A 22,533-nucleotide genomic window follows, 5' to 3' on the forward strand; every position below is an offset into this window, starting at 1 on the left:
TTTGAAATTTAGGAAGCTGACACAACTCCTGTAGTTCCAAGTGCATTTGAGCCTTCAATTCGACAATTGATTTGCTTCAGAATATGTAGCAAGTGGGAGATGGTGTCACCTGCCCAGACTTGTTCAGTAGCACAGTGGTTCACGTGGTGGCATCACTTCATGGAAGACACTGTGGCAGCAGAGGAAGAGATGGTGTAAATCCATTGCTTGAGTAGTCCCCCTCAGGTGCAGTTCTCATGACTGGTAACAACTACAGAGGCAGTGCCTTTAAGGAAGAATTTTGGTGAGTGTCATGTCCTGTCCATCATTCCTTGTCCTGTCCCTCAAGCATTGAAATAATTCTTATTTAGAACTATGAGAATTATTTTACCATATATTTTACATAGTTCTTATTTTACTCAAAACCTCCTGGGCAGGGCTGATTCTTGTTACATTGATGCAGTTACACATTTCCACCTAAATGAACAGTGACCCAGGGTAAGAGAATGAAGCCTGGGAAATGAAGTGTAAATGACTTGTCAAGGTTACATGCCTCAAGCTGCCAGTACTGTTCTTTCCATTTCCATACCTGTGTCACTGCTCTTCTAAGGCAAGGCAGCAGCAATGGACAGAAGGTATTTGTTTCTTAAGGGTTCTGTGATTATCCCGACTTTCTAATGATCTTTTTAACTCCAGCTCAGCCCTAAATGATTTCCTGGCTGTCGGGCAACTACAGTTTTAAATATCAATGGTTACTTACTGTCTAGAAGGAATTTCCTGCATGAATTGCATGATACCAGTTTACATGCAAGTGTCTTTGGTGTTCATAATGAGAAACATCTTCATTTAGCTTAAGGAAATGATTCACTTCAAATTTTACAGCAAATACAGTGCAACTCATACAAAGACCTTTACAGAAAAGTATTGAAGGGTGAAGGTGAACCATATTATGAATAGTTTGAATGGCAAGAACCTACTTGGTACAGATACAAATGTCACTGTAACTTCCTTTGAAGCTTATCATTAGAGTTAAAACTACTAGTTAAAGTTCAGTATCTGAAGAAAATCACTTGTTTAATTGCTTGACCTTTGGTGTATGATTATGGTGAGCAGGTTTCTAACTTTTCCTGAAGGAAACTTTATGCTAAAGAAAAAAAACCCAAAAGTTACCGGATTGAACAAAGCCTTTGCTAACAAAGTTAAAGCTTGAAATACTGATACTCAAACAGAAAAACATTAAACCAATATTTACAGATTAACAGAATTATTTAATTCTTTGAGACCAAAAGGACAAACACTGAACAGGTGTTATTTGTAGTCTGATTTCTATATACAAGCAGTCTTGATTTCTTCATAAAAGCATTAACTTGCAAGCAGTTTAGAGATGAGGAGTCTCCTGTGTACTGTGGAGGGAAACTATCAACAAATGAACAGTCTTTGTATTATTTACTATACCATACTTACTTCCTGTACCAGAAGCCTGGAAAAGCTTTCCCTGCTCTGTTACAAGAAGGGCTGTGCTATATTTGACCTTCAAACATTGGTATGCAGTCTCCTTGCATGTTTTATTTGAGGCATTACTTTGCAACTACTGTAAGTTCTTACCGGTGGCTTGACAACTGTTCTTGTGACATGAGCTCTTAAGACTGCTAAACTATAACTGTGGCTTTTCTCACACACAAAATTTCCTGAATAAGGTGAGCATTTTAATGAGTTCTGTAGGATGCCTTTACCAGACATATGCACATTTTGAGTACCTAATCTATTCTTTTTTTTTTTTTTATGGCCAACTCAAACTGAATTGCTAATAATCACAAGCAAGCTCTGTGTAACTTCTACCTACATTAGAGTAGCAAGGGTAACATTTTCAAAGGGCTAGCTGAACATTAATTTGTGCAGTGAAGCTTCACTGTTGTTGTTCTGCTGTGCTGAGCAGGCACTAAGAGTTTGTAGTAGCCGGAGGAATGTTCCTCCTTAGATTAAAGATCATTTGACTAATACAAGCAGAAGAAAAATCCTTCAATTGGTACAAAAAATTTATTGTAAAGCATTCAGCTCAAATACATGCAATCAAATCTCTGACCATAGAAAATAAGAATGTTCCAAGAGATACTTTAAGCCAAGTTGTAGCCAACACAGGATCTTCGTAGTTAAATTTGAAAAACATATTAAGTACTGACACCACTAGTAAGCGGTATGTACAGTGCCCTAAAAAGGATTAAAAGAAAGCATAATGTTCTATAGAAATGGCACCCTTAACTTGTACATTATGAAGGATTAAGTAAATTTAGTGATGAAACAGTCAATCACAAGTTTATTACAAATTTACTTACTGTATGAGCACTGTTAACAGTCTTGTTTCTATGTCTGTATTCCTCAGTACTAGCCAAGGTTTTGCAAGTCAGGTAAAATGGGTTGAAGTGATTCTCCAGCTGAGCATTCTTCTCCCTGAATGCTTTCCTCCTCCCCCCCCCCACTCCTGTCCCCAAGCTACTAAAAAACACAGGGAAACTCAGCAGATACTGTCACGGATGGCAAATTTTATGTCCAGCTAACAGCATTCACTAACTGGTACTGTAACAGCGGTCCTGGCCCTACTGTAAAACCCAAGCTAGTGTTCTGTAATACTAATTTGCAGTTGAACCTGTGTTTAGCAAGTAAAAAGCAGACATCTTAAACAGGTCTGATCAAGGCTGGAGCAAGGCTACACGAATACCTTGTTAAAGCTAAAGCTCAGCATGTGACATTTCCAGAAACGCTGACACCCTCGTCCTCCAGTTCCAGCAGCCAGGATAATTTTTAACCCTTACCCTACAGAATGTCTAGTACAGGATCTTTCACCAAATACTAGCAAAAGACCAATATCCTGCAGTCTAAGAGGGAAGGTATGGCAGAATTAGCAAGATGAAATACACAGGTACCACCTTTTCCTTCCTCCTCAGGTGAATTTAGCCAACTCTGAGGAATGTTCATACAAATCCTAATGCTTAAAAAGGCAAAGTAAGTGTGTCACCAGCTACATTGAAATTCACCAGTTACTTAAGATTCTTCTTGAGAACTGAGTTAAGAATGCACCTAGTGACAATTATTGCATTTTTTGCTTTGGCTTTCCCATCTACATCTAGTTTATCCTCGGGAATGGACTTGTTGCTTTGGGGAAATTAGCGATTCCTTTTCAACCAGTAAGATGCTATGTTGAGGCTTCTAAACCTGCAGCTCAAATAAGAACTTCTGATCTTGAGGGCTACTGTGGTTGTGACTACAAGCCAAAATCCACTGTATCCTGCAAAAAATGTCTCCTCATAAATGGCAGAGTTGTGCATGGACACAGAACCAGGAACCCATGCAAAATATGGCTGCAACTCAGTTTGTATTTAAAATTAATTCAAAGTTGCATACTTAGGTTGGCCAAGATACTAATGAGTCAGTTGACAAAGCTTTTCATGCCATTTTTTTACCGAACTGAAGCCAGAAAGCTGAAGGAAACTAACCTACAGTACGAGTGGCAGTTTCTCCTCATTGCTGGGCGAGGGTACTCTGCTAAAAGCATGCATACTGTCAACAGTATCAAGGAAGTAAATGAAGTATAGTCTTCAGCTTTTATCCTTTATTACGTACACAGCAAAGAAGGCAGCATTAGACACACGCACAGTGTGTTACATCCATCCCATCCACAGCACACGCACGCACACACAGCCTTAAAAAAGTGTCGGTGATAAGGAACATATTATAAAGGTTGTGATCTTTATCTCTAAGCCCCTGAGCTTCTTCTTAGAGTTAGGTGAAAAGGCAACAAACAAGTCTTTCCTTGTTCCTTAAGTGCTTTGTGCAACGATGTCCATAGAGGTCATAAACAAGTCTTTTCGGGAGGAGTGAATGTCTTACTCCCATATTCACAGTCTCTTCTTGCCATTTTTGCTCTGAATAGTTTCCAGTTATGTTCAGATGTCATAGTCGGCTAATATAGCTCTTGCTCCTGTGATTAAAGTTAAGATTGGTTCTGCAGATCAGAAATGAAATGCAATCCCCTCTTTCTCTCAAGAGATGTCATCTCGGTGACACAGCAGGACTAGAGAAGTTACCAGAATTTCGTGGGGACTGAAGAGGCACAGATGAAGAACTGGGAGACAGTTTTCTTGGGCTGCATAGGTCACCATTGTGCAACTTCCACAGAAGTTCTTCATTTTCCATTGACAGGCGTTTGTTTACTTTTGATTCTTTCTCTAGTGACTCCTGTAAAACAGCTTGCTCTGTAGAAAGTTGCCTGCAAACAGAAGATTTACATAAGAACACATAACCCAAACTGAAAGCTACAGGATTGAACTTAATTGTAAAGAAAGGTTTGAAAGTGCATAAACCCCTGCTGGGCTCACAACTAAATTCCATTCTTAAAAGGGAGGATTTAGCATGTTCTTATCCTTGCTGGATTTAAACTGGTAGTTTGTAGAAAGCAGAAGAAAAGTCCCAGTAAGAAAAATCCCTAAAGGCTGGAAAAAACATCTGAAGAGTAAGACTTGTCCTGCTTAAAATAACAGATGCTTTTAAATGGCTGTGCTGGAGCCTTTGGGTCTTGTTGCAGGCTCAGCTCTACAAAGAAGCTGCAAACTGGAAGAGTCTGACCACCCGTTTAAGCAAAAGCTGAAGTTAGGAGAACCTCAGATCTGCTTTGTTCATGTTAAATAATACTGTTATTGCTAAATATAACACATTTTGGATCAATGTAACACATATTTGCTAAATATAACACACTGATCTACACTGGGGACAAATCACTCACTGAAGTGTTTAAAACACAGCTTTAGCTCACAAGCCAGTTTAGCTCTTAGTACTTAAGAGAGGCAATCTTTGTATAATGGTATTTCCAAGTTGCTTTTTCTTCCCTGAAATGTTGGTTTTGACCACTGAATAACACATTGAGCCTTTACCCCCTTACAGTCTGTTCCTGCTTGTTCTTCTACAAAGGAATGCACATTTGTAGAGATACAAGTAAGTAAGAAAGGGATGTGTTCTTTTACAGAGTACTACAAAACTGCATCCACTAATATTTATACAGAAATTTCTTTCTCATCACAGGAACCCCTTCCCGCTGGTTCATAAGAACATCCAAAAGTGCACAGATATTTTTCACCTTGAAAGCTCCATGTGTTTGTCCATCCGAGCTTTCAATTCTTCGTTTTCTTGTTGAACCTTCTTTAATTTATCCATTAAGATTGTGTTGTTCTCCACCTTAGAAAAAGGTCACAGTTTAAAATAAAACCTATACACTCACTCATCAAAATACTGAGCTATCACAGATGTTCATAATCTGGAGTTTGTAGACCTTGTTAACAGTAGATATAAAAACCTGAAGTAACGTCAGACTGACCTGCTTCTGTGACTTGAATGTTCTGTACCAGTCAAATAGATCCTACTTACCTTATCCTTGCATAACACTGGCACCTGGTCACTTGTGCTGGTTAGAAGCCAGCAAAGGAGGACTGCATAGGGGATCTACTGGTTAACCAGCATGTTCTAGTAACTTCTGCCAGTGAACCGCCAGGCAGCGGTTTTAGAACCTGTTGCAGACAGAAGACTGTCTAGAAATAACACAGTAACATGACAAATTTAGGAGCTCCCCTGTGTAAACAGCTTTGCCTGCTGGTCTCCTGATTCCACTACATTTTAAGGAAACACTGAATAAATGATCGGATGATCCAAGGGCTTCTACAGTGTGGTCAACATCTCTCAGGAAAGACAAAGGTTTGCCAGTAATTTACTAGTAACTGTAGACCAAGGTAACATACGCTGCTGTACAACACTGAGCAACTGACCTGAATGTATTCCTCTGTATCCAAACCTCTTTCTATACTTCCTCACTGAAGTCTTGCTTAAGCAAGTATTACAACAGTGTTCAAAGGCCCCACCCAGGAGAAGGACCCCATCCTGACACAAGTAACAGCATGCTAAGTAATTACAAGGTCTGCCCCCAAAATTGCCTCTTCATGTGGAATTACACACTGGTCAGGAGCAAGTCCATACAGCTGAAGTAGCAGCTTAAAGATAACAGCTAAAATGACTGGCCTAAGCTAATCAACATTTATTCCATTTCATATTTGATCCTTTCTTATTAAATTAGGATAATTTCCTTGTTAATGTTTTCCTGGCAGTGCAATCTATCTTCCATACCACTCAAGAAAATGTAGCAGGTAAGGATTTTTTTCTTTGGGGATGAGGGAGAAGAGAGGGAAGGAAAAAAGAACATGGTCATTTACAGCATTGGGGCATTCTTTCCCCCTCTTTACATTACAGCCCAATGCTGTACCTACAATGTGAGCATGTCCCATCATGATTTCATGTTTCCTGTTAAACAAAAAATATTAATTCTTGTTAAGCCTGACCAGCCTGAGGTCATTATCAGAACACAACTCAGAGACATGGTCCCAATCTGCCAGATTCCAAGGAACACTCACCAGTTTTTCCATCTTCATTAGCTTTATATCCTGCTGATGGAGTTTCTCATTCTTGATCTCCAGCACTGCTTTCAAACTTTCCAGCTCCTGTTCCAGGTACATAATCTGTGGGTTTTTCTGAAAGATTTCCAGAGAGTTTGCTTAGTGCCCTGAATTTCAGGAACAATTTGTTTCTCTAATATTCAGCAAAAGCAAGAAAATAACTATGGTAACAACCATTTCTTCTTCTAAGTGAAATCAAGTCAAACAGTTTAGAATAACTAACAAGATCTGATATGACTTTCTTCTCTGATTTTGTTTTTCCTTTGGTGTAGGTGGACAGTTGCAGTTTTCCTTAGAAGCTGTTCAGAAAACACTTAATACGCAGACATGAAAAACCCTCATGACTCAAGGCACTAATGTTGTCACAGCAAAACTTGTTTCACAGGAGTGCCCAAAGGCTCTCTTTAAGGCTAGGAGTTCCAAAATTTATTTCGTATTACTCATAACCCATCCCAAGAGATAATTAGAGTAAACATTTGAAGAGTCTTCAGACACTGAAATGGTTCAAAAAAACATCAGAAGTTTAATCTTGACTGATCTTCCTGGTTTGAGTTCGAAGGTTTATAAGCAGAAATTCCAAGTTTTCAGTTTTACATTATTCCTAAAGCCTGGCAATGCAATTGCACTCACAAATCTTGCACTGCTCTACATCCATGACTTATCTACAATACAGCAAGTTAGGACTTCATATTTTATTCTTCCTTTTTGTTGTTTTCTGAGAGGTAGAGGGGAGAGGAGGGAGACAGGCAGGGTCAGATGTGGTTTCCTGAAGGACCTATATTTCAAAAGAACCATTCAAACACTGCAAAATAAAACACATTCTCTATTTTCAAAGGCAAAGTCACAGGCAAAAATAAGGAGAAGTAAAGCAAATCTCAGTCCATTTCCAGGTAATCCAAGTGGAACACAAGCCAAAATCCATCAATGTTTAAGTTTGTTGTGTATCTAAGCAAAACTTGTTTTAGTGTATTTGGGTAAGAATACAAGTGCAGTGCACTGAATAACAGCTTCACTGCCTTGCAAGAAACCACGTACTGGATGGCAATGCCTGCAGTTTTGTGGAGCACAGTCCCACAGGGACAGGGACAGTACATATCACAGGTAACAGGGGTTCCACCACCTATGCAGTTCATTCTCCTGCCTGTTTTTAAGGACTGTTGCATGCTGTGCTGCCTCAGTGAAGGCAGCAGACAACTCCTTCCTCCCTCTTGTGACTTACCATGGAAGCCAGGAGCTAGCAAGAAAAGCAATCCTGAGAAGTTTAAATGCAACTTACAGTATATGTTCAATATTCAATTTATTGTCTTTTCCCTCCTCTAGCCCAGTGGCCTCAAAATGTCTTTTTGAAGTGAACTCTGAGCACCTACATGAGCTACTCATAGCAGAACACACAGTCAAATAAAAAGACTGAAAGGTCTACAGAACTTTTTAGAAAAAAGCTGGGAATATCAAGTGATGCTATCTAAAGGACACCAGACAGTTGTAAATACATCTCTGTCTTCAAAGGGCTATTGGAAATTCTGATAGTGCAGAATTTTTGCTTAGTGCAGAAGAAGATGCTAAGTCAAACTGGTACTTCTCCACAGAGAAGCCTCAAGCTTATGATGCATCTTATACTGTCAGGATGCAAAGTGCATTTGCAGCTACGTAAAGGCTATTGCTCCTTTAACTCAAACAACATCTGAGCATGCCTGTGGAATGCAGTTCAAAATCCCACTAACACAGCAACATACTGTGGTTGCGTATTCTTCTTGCAGCAGCTCTGTCCTGCCACTAGAACAAGCAGTAAGATGAAAAAACCCAAACAAATTAAATTCCAGTGAAAACTAGGGCAACTTCTACTGGAGGCATCCCAGGTGAGTTTTTAGGAATGGAATTTCTCTTTGTGTAATAAACAATACTACTGGTATTCCAGTTATTTCTGGGTAACCAGAAAGATAAGCATGTTTGTATCTAACCCTCCCAGTGCACAAAAAACCTCTCTAAGAGCACATTCCTATCCCAAGAGCAACAGCAGCCTTGGGAGCAAAGGCAGGACAAAAGTTTATCTGAAGGATAAATCAGAAACAAGTACAAATCAATGTTTGAATAAATGCATTAAAGACTCAAGTACAAGAAGAGAGTTTTTTAGTAGTGATGCAAGCCCACACTGATCATAGCACCATTAGAAGAGCTACCAACTGTCCAGAAAAAAGCTGTGGTACAAATTCTGCATAGGCATAGATCTTCAATTTAACTTAGGCTATTATTTACACCCCTGACTTAGATATTCAACAGCTTTACAGATTTATAGTGGTAAAGTTCATAGACAGCATCATAGCACTCACAAGAAACTTCTGGTAGGTGAGGCACTTATATAAAATATTACTAAGTATGGGACTCCTATCAGGCTTGACTGCAAACCTTTCATATTTTGCCATAAACCCAGGCAAGATCTGCTCATCCACATTACTTTTGAAGATCAAGACTTACAAGATTGGCTTTTTCTTTGGCTATTTGTTTTTGTTCTTCTAATTTCAGCTTCTCACTCAGAGAGTCGTTTTCACTTTTTAGTTCATCGATTTTTTTCTGAAATGAAAAGACATGGTATACTTAGGCCAAGAATTGACTGCACATCTACAAACCACCTTTCAAGATTTAAGACTGTTGCAATGACCCCAGCCCTTAACAAACCTCCAGCAATTCCTGCTTCTCTTTAAAGGAATCTTCAAGTGACTTCCTTTCAGATTCATGCGTGCTCTTGAGCTCTGAAACGAGTTATTTTTGCAGATTTTTAATATAAGAAGTGAAAATTCTTTTTGAAAAGAAACAGCCTGTAAAGCCAGCTTATACACATATGCACAGATGCAGAGTCAATGACAATACAGAAATGACATTTATCATTAACTGATGCAAAGCACGTATGAAGTATCAGATTTATTGCCACTTTAGATTTGTGGATTGTCCCTCGCATATTCATTTCATTAGCTGAGAGCATGTCAGTTTTGAAAGCATTCATCTGCGTGCAGCAAGTGGATTTATTAAGCACAAGCCACATCTGACCAAAGCTGAGTTTCTGGAAGGAAACACAGCAAAAACTGAAGTTGTGTCCTTTACAAGCTTCTAGAAAAAATTTTCTTTCCTACTTCAGAGATGCCATGCAGAGGAGTTTGCTCTTTGACAGCAGTGGAAGCGTCACCAGTTTTGAAGACACAAAAGTGTCACTGGAAACTTGGCTATTAAGTGGAGTTGGAAGGAGGATGGAAATCATCATCACTTAAATCAGTGAGATGCAGTGTCATTTAAACCTGAGCACACTCACCACTCCCTCCCTGAAAAACCACTTTTGCCCCAGTGTACTGCCACACAGCGTATAATGTCCATGTCATTGTGGAAAGCATACAACCCTACTTATCCTCAGTTTGAATTCTGAGGTGCTCCTTATTGAACTAGAGAGTAGGAGGAATCACCCAGTCACTTGAGACACTGAGGGCAATTCTGACATCTTCTATTGAAAGAAAAAGTCACTTCCACTCAAACGTTTTTAAAAGTTTCATTCAACTACAATGGGATCATGGTTATGGCTGTATGTAAAACGAGGCTTGTTAGTTCCAAAGGAAGGAGTTCAGCCATGTTTTTAAAGATATCTTGCCACTAAGAACAATGAAGTGGACATACTGATCAGAAAGCCTGAATATTTTTGTCTGTGACTAGCAGTACTATAGCACGTGCACTTGAATACAAAATACTTGCCTGAAAAAGAGGATTCATACTCCTTTTTCAGCTCCTCCACTTTTTCTGAGTGTCTGTTTTCGAGTTCCAGCTTAAAGCTTTCATGTGTGGTATTTAGGTTGTCCACCTGCAATATGGCAATGTGATTTTTATCCCCTTATGTGTATCAACCCTTTTTTAAAGCATGGTTTCAATGACTTTATGTATTACACTGAGTACATTTAAATGGTTTAGTAGGATTTAACAGGAGAAGCTAAGCCAGGTGCAACACTCAGTAAACAAAAACGATGCCTTACAGTTTACCACTACCAACAGGATGATGTGTGCATCTGTCACACACATGGAGTTGTTGCAAAGCAACGCCAGAGGGTAGGTGCGTTTCTATAAATCTTGAGGTTCAAGCTGCTTCAAATATCCAGTGGAGCTCTAGAAGTTACTGAAGCTGGCAGAACACAAGGAATCTCTACCACATTTAAACATAAGCTTAAGCTCTGTACAGTTTAATGTAGTAGTGTTTTTATAGCTGCAATGAAGTAGAATTTCACATTAAATTAAGTAGTTCTGTTATTAGAAAACCCAGGATTCTCTGAAGACTCATTTGTAGCAGAAATCAACTGCTAGAGAACTTTTCTACTTTGAATATTACAAACCTGCTCCTGGAGTTGTGCTTTGTACTTTTCAGCTTCCTCAATGCAGATACTTTGGAGTTTCTCACATTCTGCAGTGTAAAACTGTTTAAGCCTCTCCTCCAGCTCAGCTAAGTCATCATGATGTTGCTGGTTTAACTTTTGCAAAAACCCTTCATAAGCAATTTGCAGTTCATTCCTGTCTCTCTCCAATTTCTCACAAGCTGCAGAAGTGGTTACTGAAGATGTCAAAAGAAAAAAGAGAAAAAAAGTAATTGGATCAAGTTAATACTAATGTCATATCTTCATTTAGAGGTATTAAAGACACATTTCACAGCAACATGGTTCTGCAAAGACAAATATGATTTATCCATGAGATGTGCGCCACCTCCAAGGACACATGAAAAGATCTTCGCAAAAATATCAAATTCAGTGTTTCTTATGCTGCAAATTAATTGAATCTAGTTAAGCCACGAACCCCCACAGAAAGCCCAAGTGTGACAGTTTGTCATGTCACAGAAGAATGAATGTCTCAAGAGACAGACTGAAGTGCTCCAATAAAAAAATTAATTGCATTTGCTACTTCACCTAATTTGATCCCATTTCAGTAGCTTGTTTGTCAGAGTACTTTAATTTTTTATATCTAAACCACTCTGCTAAATTTGAAAGTCTTAATATCCTGAAAACTACACATTCAATGTTACCCGTGCTCAGATATACAGCAGAGAAGCAATTCTGGCCTGACATGGACAGCCCGATACAGAACTGCCAAACTGCTAATGTTTGTATGTCTGAAATATTTAAATATGCAAGATACAGAACAGTTTTAGGCAAAAAGTGTAGAGTATTAAGAAAAGAGAAATGCTGTGTAATTCTCTTTACATCTGTATTAACACAGGTATGCAATGAAGACTGCCTAGGCTTGTCTCCCCATATTTGCAGCTGGTTAAAAGGCAAAACAGAAGTTAGTAACTTCTATTTTTTGACTTTGAAATTTAGTATTCCCATCTCCAACTAGACAGGCCTGAATAGGAGGAGTTACTTTCCTATGGTTAATATGACTGCAGCAAATGCCTTATGCAGTTCCAGCGGCACCAAAGCCTGGAAGCAAGGTGAAACAGGATCTCTAATATAAGAGTGTGGTCACTGACCTTGAGCAAAACTGCTTCTATACAGACTCCAGTACTTTGGTTTAAAATAAATTAGTCAGATGAGTGACTGCTTAAGAGAAAAATCAACTAAAACGTTAATGTGATCCTCAAAGACAGGAGAAGTCATGCATGCATGCGCTCGCTCCTCAGCAGCCTGGCACGCTGCCCAAACAATGAAAACAAACTCTGTAAAAGCATGGGAAGATTTAAGGATTTTTGTACAGGCAGTACAGGCAATTTTCATCACAGCTGTTTGAGCCTTAAATAAATAAATTACAGTATCTTCAAGGACTGATTTCCAAAGCATAAGTGGGCTCAGCTCGAGGGAAAGCAGCCTGCCCCAGCAGAGCACCTTTAGTTACACATCTGATTCCCTCTTTGCTACAGCTCATTAAAACCATGTGAGTAACTCAATAAATTATACCTGCACTCTCTTTTAAGGAAACTGCAAAGAGTCTTGGCCCTACTATCATCACTTGAAACCTGCAGTTGAACTAGAAAGCATTAAGAGAGTGAGCTGTACTGCATGGAAATTGATGTGCACGTGTGTCTATCTGAATTAGGCCTAAAAGCAGGTTTAACAGTTCTGGGTCTGTGTGAAAGATCTGCTGATCTGGACAGATTTAAGCCAAGCTCTTCATTCTGGCAATGATGCAACAGAGGCTCAGCTAAAACCTACCACAACATTCCCTGCAACCCAAGCAGATTTCACAGTGTTGGATACTTTCTATATCACCACCAAGCAAAAATTTTACTTCCCTATCTTTATTCCTTCCACAAACTTCTCTTACAAATGCTCTCATTGGGGAAAAGTTTTAAAAAAAAAAAAAATTAGCATTCACACTTCTGTAACATCACCTTGGCATAAAGTTATTGAATATATATGTGCTGCATTGTCATGTTTTTGGGGAAGAGGAAACATCACTGTTATGGGACATCACTTTATAATGCAAAGAACCAGGCAGCAAGCCAAACCAAGATACTACAAGAGCCAACCTCATGGACATGCATCTGACCTTCTATAGCAAGAGTAAGGGCATAGCTGAGAGGAAACACACAAACTTGCATGCCTCACTTAAGGTAACTGTAGTAAAATGCTTCAAATTATCCACTTCATTTAAAAGCAACAGAGGAAAAAGTAAGCATCAAATTCTTTATTTGCAAGGTCAGAGCTATTCATTTGCCTCCATTGAGTTAAAAGAATGTGCTGCCTGTCATTGCCTTATCTTTGAATGTCAGCACAGAGAGCTTCAGATGATGCAAAGCACTTCAGAAAAAAAGCAAATAGCAAACCACACCTTTGTCAAAGAAAATAGATGCATCAGTTCCCCTTCAGGCCGTTTGCAATTCAGATTTATGAGAAGACTAATGTCACAAAGGCAAACAAAAACTTTTAAAACTTACATTGGCAGTTAAGTGTTGTTACCTTAAAGGTAATGTCTGGCCTCCACAAAGCTGGAGGCTGCAACACTTCCTTGTGGATCGCAAGCCTGACTTGAATTTCTGCCATCCAAACAAGGAAGCAGAACTACTGAACAACCAGTGAGCTCCCAGTATCATGGTGGTGGCAAGAAAATAACCACATGAAGCATGAAGCTTCAGCAAAAGCACCAACTAAAGAATTGTTAATTTGAAATTATAAGAAGTCCCATAATACTTGAGACTGAAGTGTCTGCAGCAAATATTTGGCACAGTCCTATCCATCTCCAGACTGAATCATGTATTTTATGACTGTGTTCTGCCTTGTTTTAAGAAAGTTACCCTTTTTATGATTTGTCCCTAATTCCTTAGTTTGGCCATCTATCCACTGCAAGGAGATAACTGCAAAACTCCTGACTAACCAAACTCGACGGCTACTCAAGAGTCTCCTCATTGAACTGATGCTTAACTTTCAACAAAAATTTGTAACCAGAACGTGATTTTCCAGTAGTGCACACACACAAATCTCCATTTCAACTTCTCAGCCACTTCAGAGATACCTGAAGGGCATACTTCAGGGTTTTTGTACACCACTACTATGCTTCCTTTCCCTTCTTAAAGTGCTTTCCTCTGCAATTCCACATCTTCATTATGCCACACATCAGACCACAAACCTTGAGCAAAAAAAGTTAACAGGGAACAAATGGTCCCACAGCATTTCAGAGAAAAATCAAGCCACAAAGACAAAAAGATGCGCTATCCATTTGTTCACAGTCTGTTCAATCTTACCTGTAACACTAAACCATGTTAAGCTTTCAGGACAGAGCATATGGAATGCTGTACTTGGCAGCCAGAAGCAATATTTACTTCTTTATTCAAATAGCGGAGCCATAAATATTCTCTCCCCACCTGGTTGTCTCAGCCTCTCCTCCCAACCATACAACAGTCTCTCCCTGTATTACTATAACATGGAGCAAGATTAATCTGTTTTTTAAGCTTCTTAACACTGTTTGTTAAAAATTAAGAGCCTGGTTCTTTTGGGCAGAACCACGACTTTTGGGAATCACAGGAAGCTTCTGAGATTTGGTAACAGCATTATCTTCAGAGCAGAAATGCTGGTTTTGACACATGAAATTACCACTCATCTGTAGTAGTCAACAATGGCCACTTGCATCTTGGGTATTTCATTGCGAAGCTTTTTACATGCCAAAATCATAAAACAAATGCCTGCAAGAGAGAGGCGTGGAGAACCAGGCACATTGCAACTCCCTGCAATAGGTGCAAACGGCAGCAGATCCAAACCACATCAACACTAACTCCAGCTAAAGGAGAGGGCTACAAAAAGTTGCCTTTGTATCCCCAACAAATGTATTTCATTCTTCCACTAGAAGTAGCCAGGAGACACACCTTATAGTTGTGCAATATCTCCTTCCAATTTTTTTTTCTAATTATAAACAGTCCTTATGGCTAAACTGCTTAGATAAAACATTTTTTACCTTATATTCCCCTAAAAGTCACCATAACCATAATGCTAAGAAGATAAAATATACTGGACTTTTTTCTGAACCCTGAATTAAACTGTTTGTAACAAATAGTTATCTTCATAAAATTGTCCCAAGTCACTCACTGGCCTAGTTACGGTTTATGAAAAGGCGTTTGACTGCAATTTTGAAATCGAGTTCACTAGGACAGTAAGCTGGCAGCATTTTAATAGATGAGGGGATGTGAAAAGGGGGGTAATTACCACAAAAAACCCCAAGTATTTAGCATTACGTGACATTACACTGCACTAACCCTTCACTGCTCAAATGTTATATGTCAGACTGCAAGATGTATGTTCAGTACATCTACTGTAGTCACAAAGGCTCGTTTCCTTCTCCGCACAATATATATTTTAAAATCTATCTAGTAATTAATTTATGCTTTTGGCAGATTCTCAATATTGAAAATTCTACACAAACAAGGTTTCAAGTTTCTGACAAAGTTTCTCTTGCTGTCACTTCTACCATGAGGCAAATGATACAGGACGTTAAGCCACATTTTGTATTTTTGTTCTTGGACAACTTGAGACGAGGCAAGTACCCCAAAAAAGCCTGCTTCAAGCTGCATTTAAGCGGTATGATTGAATAAATATGTGAAGCATTCACTCATCAGGAAGTAAGTTCCCATCCCCAATGCTGCAAACACTGCAAGTGTCAGCAGGCAATTGTATGACATGTGGCAAGTTAGGCCCTGCCTCAAATAATTGAAAGAATTATTTATTAAGTATTTTTAACCTGAAAACCAAAACACATTCATTCCACCTGTCTGTAAAACACAATAGTCTCTTCTACCCAAACCTCCAAAGCATTTTTAAGATAATTTATTAGTAACAAAAAGAGAGCATGAAGGTATTTTGAAGAAAATAGTTTATCAATTTCAGTGCAGCAACTGGAGGGGAGAGAGAGGAGATCAGCATCTGTGTGGCTGTCCAGGGTACACTCAGGCTGCTCCAGGCCACAGAGAAAGGCTCACGAATGGCAATTTTCAAAGGGCCAAGGCGGGCACAGGCTGAGTCAGCTTTGCACCTGCTGTTTTGTAGCAGGACGGAGCTGGATCACATCCAGCATGGTTGCAAAGAGGCTCTGAAACAATTTGGAGTGCAATTAATTTAGAGGAGTAGTTTCGTACCTCTCAAGAAATATGCGGCTCTTGCAATTTCTACTTACGTAATTAAACAAGGAACTAGAAGTAATTTATACACTTAGCCTGCTCCTAACATCCCTACCTGCTCCAGGCTCCCAGAACTAAGGCGTTTACATTCAAACCATGAAGTTTAGTCTTTGTAGCTGGAGTTCTTAAAGAAACCCAAGTTCAGAACCCAACTGTTAAAGAATCTGAACTCCCTTTGGAAAAGCCCATCCCCAAATACCTATCATGGCTAATCCTTGCATGCATTTTCAGCCAGTGAGAGCAGAGAGCAGCGTGTGGTAACCATCTGCCCTACGGTCAGCACAGCCACACGGCCACCGCCAAAGGCCCGTCCTGGGACGGTAATGCATGTCCAAGTCATTAAAACAAAGGTATGTTGATAGAAAGGGTCATATGGAATAACCCAGCAAAACAGACCATCTGACAGCAAGCCAAATTGGTTTTGCCAGGCAAATCCAGGAGCTTGGGAGTGTGCACAATTAAACTTCAAAGCAAGAAACTGACAAATCCAAACTGTGCAGGATGCAAGCTGCAGGGCCTTCATGTTCCCCTTAAACTTGGCAACATGCAGGGCATGAGCTGGGCACACCTGGTTCCTCTTCTGAGACTGTCCCCAAATTGCAAAACAACAGGCATTAAAACATGGCAGCCGGGACTCCATGGAACATGTCCACATGGCCAAAATAAGATTCAAACTGCACTGTCTGAGCCAACCTCTACCCAGATCCTACTGTGAATCAAAATTCACAGTACTTTGGTTAAAACAACCTGTAGAAATGTTAAGATCAGCTATATCCATTTAACAGTGTCGATAGAAAGCTGATTAGCAGGTGTGTATTTAAGCTGATTATTTTCAGCTAAAGCTACTGTTACAAGAATGCCTTTCTCACACCTTGTCAACAAGTGATAAATTTAACTTTAAAAGAACACAAACCCCAAACCCAGTTATTTTTGAAGCTACATAAAATTGAAGACCTATGTAGTTTTTCATTTCTGTAATTAAATCCACTCCCTTTACATGCTGAGGAGAGCAGTACAGACAGGCTAGACGTATGACGTGGTTAAGACAAAGGAGCTGCATGAAGATAAATGCTTCACTGAAACCATGGTCTGGAAACCTTACAAAGGGAAGCGAGCCTGAGGCTGCCATTCAGATGTTCCTGCAGAACTGACCCAGGAAAATCAGGTCTGTGAGGGGAACAGCTGATGATTTCATCCAGCAGCATCCCCGTCTGAGAGCTCTGTGCACTCGGGTGTCACAGATCCATCAGGCACGGTTACACTTGAAGTTTTTTTCTAGTTATCAACCTACTGAATGGCATATTCATTCCTGCAATGCGAGTTCCCTGAATGAGCTCAGCAGGCTGTTACTCAAAGCAGGAAGGTACCCCAACCTCCCCCAAAGCCCCCAAAATGGTAATGGGTAAAAGTGCTGACTAGCTTTTGGTCTACCCATCTCAGCTAAATTTTCCCTTTCCAGATAAGTGATAAATATAGTAGCTAGGTTGATAAAAGAAAAATAATATTGAAGATGCAAGCCTATGGAAGAGACTTTCTTGCTCTGATAGCAATCCTTCTGAAGTCATTTTCATAATGAGGTAAACAAATGGGTTTGCTCAGGAAGTCACGCCACGTACGTTAAAAAAACCCACCTAGTTTATAATGTTTATAACAGAACTCTGTAGTGATGTGAGAAGCCCATTTCCACACTGAAACTCTACTTCTATTGTCAATTTAGGGTAGCAGAAGCACTGGCTGCAGCTGATGGGGGACACGGCCCTCCACCTTCCTGCTCCTTCCTCTTTCTCTGCTCCAGCACCAGTGCTCCTTCAGCCACATGCTGAGTGAGCCAGGCCAGGCAGCTTTGGCAGAACAGCACTTCAAGCCACTAGTTTCAGCTGGCTTAGGTCCCCAGGCAGCTAGCTCACTGCATGGCTGGGCACACAGCTGCCCAGGGAGAGGGATGCAAAGGCAGAGGAAGGCCAGGCTCTTTCAAAGCCAGCCCCTACAGAGACCTGTGTGGAACAACTGCAAAACTGCAGTCCAGGTGCTTCATCTCAGCAGGAGGGTTAAAAGCTGCAGCTTGACAGATGCCAGACAGCATCCAGCTCTAGAAAAGCCTCAGCTTTTTAGTACTAAGGTTCTGAGAAAGGAAACACTACGTATTTCTGGAGTGTCTTTGGTAATTTCACCTACCTACTTAGGCTACAACTCTTTCTCTGCTTGTGATACTGCCTCAGTTCACACACTTGCAGTTTTATGCAACAATAAATAAAGCTCGCAGAAAACTGCATTTTAACACAATCCACTAAACTGGATGAGAGGAACAGTGGCAAGTGGAGAAGCTCTGCTCTGTTGCCTCAGCTGGGAGACAGGGAGACCTCTCCCTCCCCACTGCACTTCCAACTCTGAGCACTTGCCAGGGAACCTCTGCCTTACTAATCAGTGATAAAAATTAAATCTGAACATTAAACACACCAGCTGCATCTAAAGAGACCTACACTCACACTTGTTTGCCTGAGACCATTCTCAACTTTCAAAGCATGTGAAAACAAGTATTTCCAACTTCTTGATCAGTGTCATATCTGACACTGCTCCACATGTATTACTTCTGCTTTCAAAGCTTTTTTTTTATTTATTTTTTAAAGAGGTTTCATGATAACAGAAAAGTGTTTTTATAGAAGACTATCCTTACTTTCAAGTGCTATCATTTTCAATGCAATTACTTTTTACACTTCACAAGATGATCTGGTTTTGAGTTAAATGCAGTTAAATCAAGCTTCAAAGTTAGCCATACCAGCCCGTGCATATTATAGCTCAATATCATATTATAGCTGTCCACTAGAATGAGTTCAAAGGCTTAATCTCATCAGCCTGAGAGCATTTCCTTAATTTTATACTCATCCACCTACAAGTCACTATAGCAAAAATGAAGATTTTGTGCAGTATATATTTTTTTTTGCCAGCAAATCTCCAAAAGACAGCATACAAACAAGTTAGGGATCAAACAGAAGTATTTATGCTGTCAGCTATCCTCCCATTTTCAAAAAGCGAGTGCTTTGGTCATCAGATGCGTGTTTTGCAAGGAGGCCCCGCTAGGCGCAGTCAGATCAGTGCCAGGAATTCGGTGAACCTGAGGTCACGCTGTCAGGGCTCCACAGCGCTTGAAGCTTCTGAGCGGAATTCAGTCAGGGAATTAAATGGCTGTCATTACAATACCAGGGCATCTGTCCTTCTGTTTTGCCTCATTTTTGTTCTAATGAAAAATACAAAAATAAATTCTTACCCAGTTCTCCTCGAAGGTTAACTAGCTCTTGAGATAACTCTTTACGCTGTTTCAGTGCTTCCTCCCTCTGCAGAGAAAAACAAACAAACGCAAACATTTGGTTACTGGTGATCTGAGTGGGGCACCTTCCAACAATTAACTTACACGTGTTCTGCAGGAAAATAAGAGGTAGGAACAAGAAGCCAAGATATGAATCACAATAACAGTTTGTCTGTTACAATATATACAGATGTTCTTCTGTTGTTAAGGAAGTTATACTTTAAAACAAAGAAAAGCTTTTTCCAGGATAACACCGCAGTTAAAACCTTACTCTGCAGCAATTAATTATATATTTTATGGTGGGTGTAGCAACATAAGCCTTCAGAACAAATCAACTGATAGCTGTCAAGGGCACAGAAGTACAGTGTATAAGCGAAAGAGGCATGCATTAAATATTTATCTTAAGCTTACTCAAACACAAAACCAAAAACTTTGCTAAACACTCAGTCTTCCATGAAGGAAAGGCACAGCCCTGTTCAAAGTTGAATACAACCCACTCCTCTGCTCGCAGTTCTTAATGTTACAATAGATGGTGTTTCTCACACCGAGACAATCATAAGGAATCTGCGAACAGACCGTAACAAAGCAGTAGCACCCATCTCCCTGCTTTTCCCGGGAGCTGTGCCTTGGCCAGGGAAGGTGGCCGGTCAGGCCCCTTGTGCCCCCAGACCCGCAGCGCAGGGAGCGGCACAGGCACAGCCACGGCAGGGCTGCTCCAAGGCTCGGCACCGCCACCCCACACCCACGGCCTCGGCGCGGGGCTGACAAGGTCCACGCGTCCTCCTGGCAGGGTGCTTCACCTTGCTCCCCTGCCGCCGGCAAAGCTGCGAAACAAACACTCATTACCCTTGCTGCAGCACACTGAGAATAGAGGCACAGCCTGCTGCTAGAGCAGCCCATCTTCCCTCGCCGGCAGCCCCCCCGCTCGGCCCCCGGCCCTCATGGGCGGCGGCGGCAGCGCCGAGCCGGGCAGTCCGGCCGAGCCGCGGGCTGGACCTTGCCTCCGCAGGTTACCCTGCTGCCGCGCCGGTCGCTCCCGACAGCGGCAGATACTGCAGCTTCTGCAATTGGCACAGCCAGCCGGCGATTACTTAAAGCCACAGCCCTTCTTTTATGAAAGGCGAGCCCCAGACATGATTAGACCGATCGATCTCCGCTTTCTCCAGCGGCAGCCCGGATCGCAGAGAGAACACTGTCCTTCTCCGCAGGTAACGGAGCTGCTTTTTAGGCGTTTCGAGCTCGCTATACGCTGCTTTCACACCTAATTGCTGATGCACAAATAAGCCAGAGGAGGCCTGAGCTGAACGGGAGACTCACAGATACAGTGGCTTTGCTTCTGTCAATGCCCGCACTTATATTCATAGCCCCTTTGCACTCACTTGTATGCTCTTCCTTTAGCCAGGATACATTAGGGGAAAGACAAAAAAAAAAAAGGAGAGGGGAAAAAAGAAAAAGGCAACTCCCCTCCCCCCCCCAAAAACACTGGCCCAAAAATCACACAGACTTATTCACAACTGACCACAATAGAGGAGTTCACAGACTGGTAGGGCCACACCTGCACCCGGGTTTCCCCAGGAAAGACCTCATCTTTACAGCAGATTCCCTATTTCCTCTTGGTCACTCTCACTGCAGCCTGACTACAGGCTACTGTCTTAAGAACACCCTGTTCTGGAGGCCAGGAATACTCACTGCATGCCTGAGGAACAAATAAAGCAGTAGAATACACCATTCTAAAGAAAAACTAGAAAGAATGAGCACCCAGAAACCAGTCATGTATTAAGGTTTGACACAAGACTAATCAAAATGAGTAATTTTTAGGCTACACACTCTCATTTGCTGCAAGTTTTAGGAAATTATTCTGCAGCTGTAAAGGCTGATTAGAAGAACCAGACCGCCCTTTACTAGAAATAGTTATATTTTTGATCTGGTATGGGAAAGATTCCCTTTTAATCACTCAGCTTAAGCAGTCTTAACAGTTATTTGGACACTGACACATTAGCAGGGCTATTAAGTAGCTGTGCTGCAATTTTATATTAAGCACTTAGAAGCTTTTTACAGTGTCAGTGGGCTAAGATTGAAAACCACGCCTCGCTCTCCATGGTAAATCTCAGGAGACCAGAGAGCTTGGTTATTGAAAGGACTCACCCTGGTCTTCCCTGCTTCTCTGCTCAAAAAGGAGAGATGAGTCATCTCACTCCAGTTTAACACCTGTGTTCCCACCATGGACACAGCATCTGATGATGAAAATGTGAATGCTGCATCCATACATGCTGGGACACAATCACGTAGTGGATCTGTAATCAAGTTAACTACCAAAGCACTTATTTTCATGCTGATGGGATTTTCCAAAGCTTTTGCAGTATCTTAGTCCATTACTGAAGTATGCACAAGCACACATAGGCGATTTTTTTTCCCCATAGTGCCCCCTCCCCTTGGTTTGCATATTCATTCTTTCTTCTAATTCTCAAAGAGTCATCATCCTTGAATGTGCTTTCTTTCTGCCCATGCTGTTAGTAAAACATCAAATCTTCCCTAATGACTGGACCACACTGCAGACCCTTTGGAAACGCTAACATTCTTGTTTAGTGTTTCCAAACGGCCTTCTTCATGGTACACACATTTTGCATTTGCTTTTAGTTAAAGAAATTTGATGAGAAAAGAGCATGTGAGATCAGAATATACTAAGGACTAACAAGAGGCTGAGACTGAAAACCTAATATAAAATAGACTACCATTGCTTTAGTAGATTTTTTTTAATGTTTCTTGATGCTCTTAAGCCCTGTTGCTTTTTACTGGTGGTGTTTAACCTCTTGCCTCAATATTTAGCTTGCCCATCCATAGTTTTGTAAATCCGAGAAATCCAGACAGATTTGTATCATCACCTCCTGTTAAAGAATACATTCACAAAAAGCTAGCCATACAGATTGCCAGTCTAAAATAAGAAGACTAGGTTGCTCAGGGGTTAAGCAGCCCCACGAAGCAGTCAGACTGACTAGCAGTTAATCTAGCACACTTTTATCTAAGTTCTGAGAGAACTGAAGCTCCAGGTATGAGGGGGTTTGCCCAAGAAAACATGAAAGCTTCCCAAACCTGAAATCTAAGTGCAGTAAAATACCAAAAGCACCTGAATAGTTCAGTAA

At 40.8% G+C, this 22,533-nt stretch overlaps 1 protein-coding gene across 8 annotated transcripts in view; it reads right to left on the reverse strand.

The window, feature by feature from the left end:
• Positions 1-1,997: 1,997 nt before the first annotated feature.
• The window catches only part of MTUS1 (microtubule associated scaffold protein 1), a 125,113-nt gene continuing 104,577 nt past the window's right edge, over positions 1,998-22,533 (reverse strand). For 6 of the 8 annotated variants that reach the window (XM_050337594.1, XM_050337598.1, XM_050337597.1 and 3 more), the window contains 8 exons: positions 19,355-19,421; positions 10,832-11,046; positions 10,212-10,308; positions 9,144-9,226; positions 8,943-9,038; positions 6,429-6,545; positions 5,108-5,205; positions 3,565-4,243 (listed from right to left, as the gene is read on the reverse strand). In XM_050337594.1, the coding sequence (XP_050193551.1) occupies positions 4,027-4,243; positions 5,108-5,205; positions 6,429-6,545; positions 8,943-9,038; positions 9,144-9,226; positions 10,212-10,308; positions 10,832-11,046; positions 19,355-19,421 (990 nt within the window). In that variant the 3' untranslated portion in view covers positions 3,565-4,026. Of the gene's footprint in view, positions 4,244-5,107; positions 5,206-6,428; positions 6,546-8,942; positions 9,039-9,143; positions 9,227-10,211; positions 10,309-10,831; positions 11,047-19,354; positions 19,422-20,239; positions 20,392-22,533 lie in introns of those variants that run through there. The other 2 variants (XM_050337601.1, XM_050337600.1) reach the window with 2 other exon arrangements.

Source organism: Myiozetetes cayanensis, unplaced genomic scaffold, assembly GCF_022539395.1.
Source record: "Myiozetetes cayanensis isolate MyiCay16 unplaced genomic scaffold, myiCay2020 scf7, whole genome shotgun sequence".
In the NCBI taxonomy this organism is placed as follows: Eukaryota; Metazoa; Chordata; class Aves; order Passeriformes; family Tyrannidae; genus Myiozetetes; species Myiozetetes cayanensis.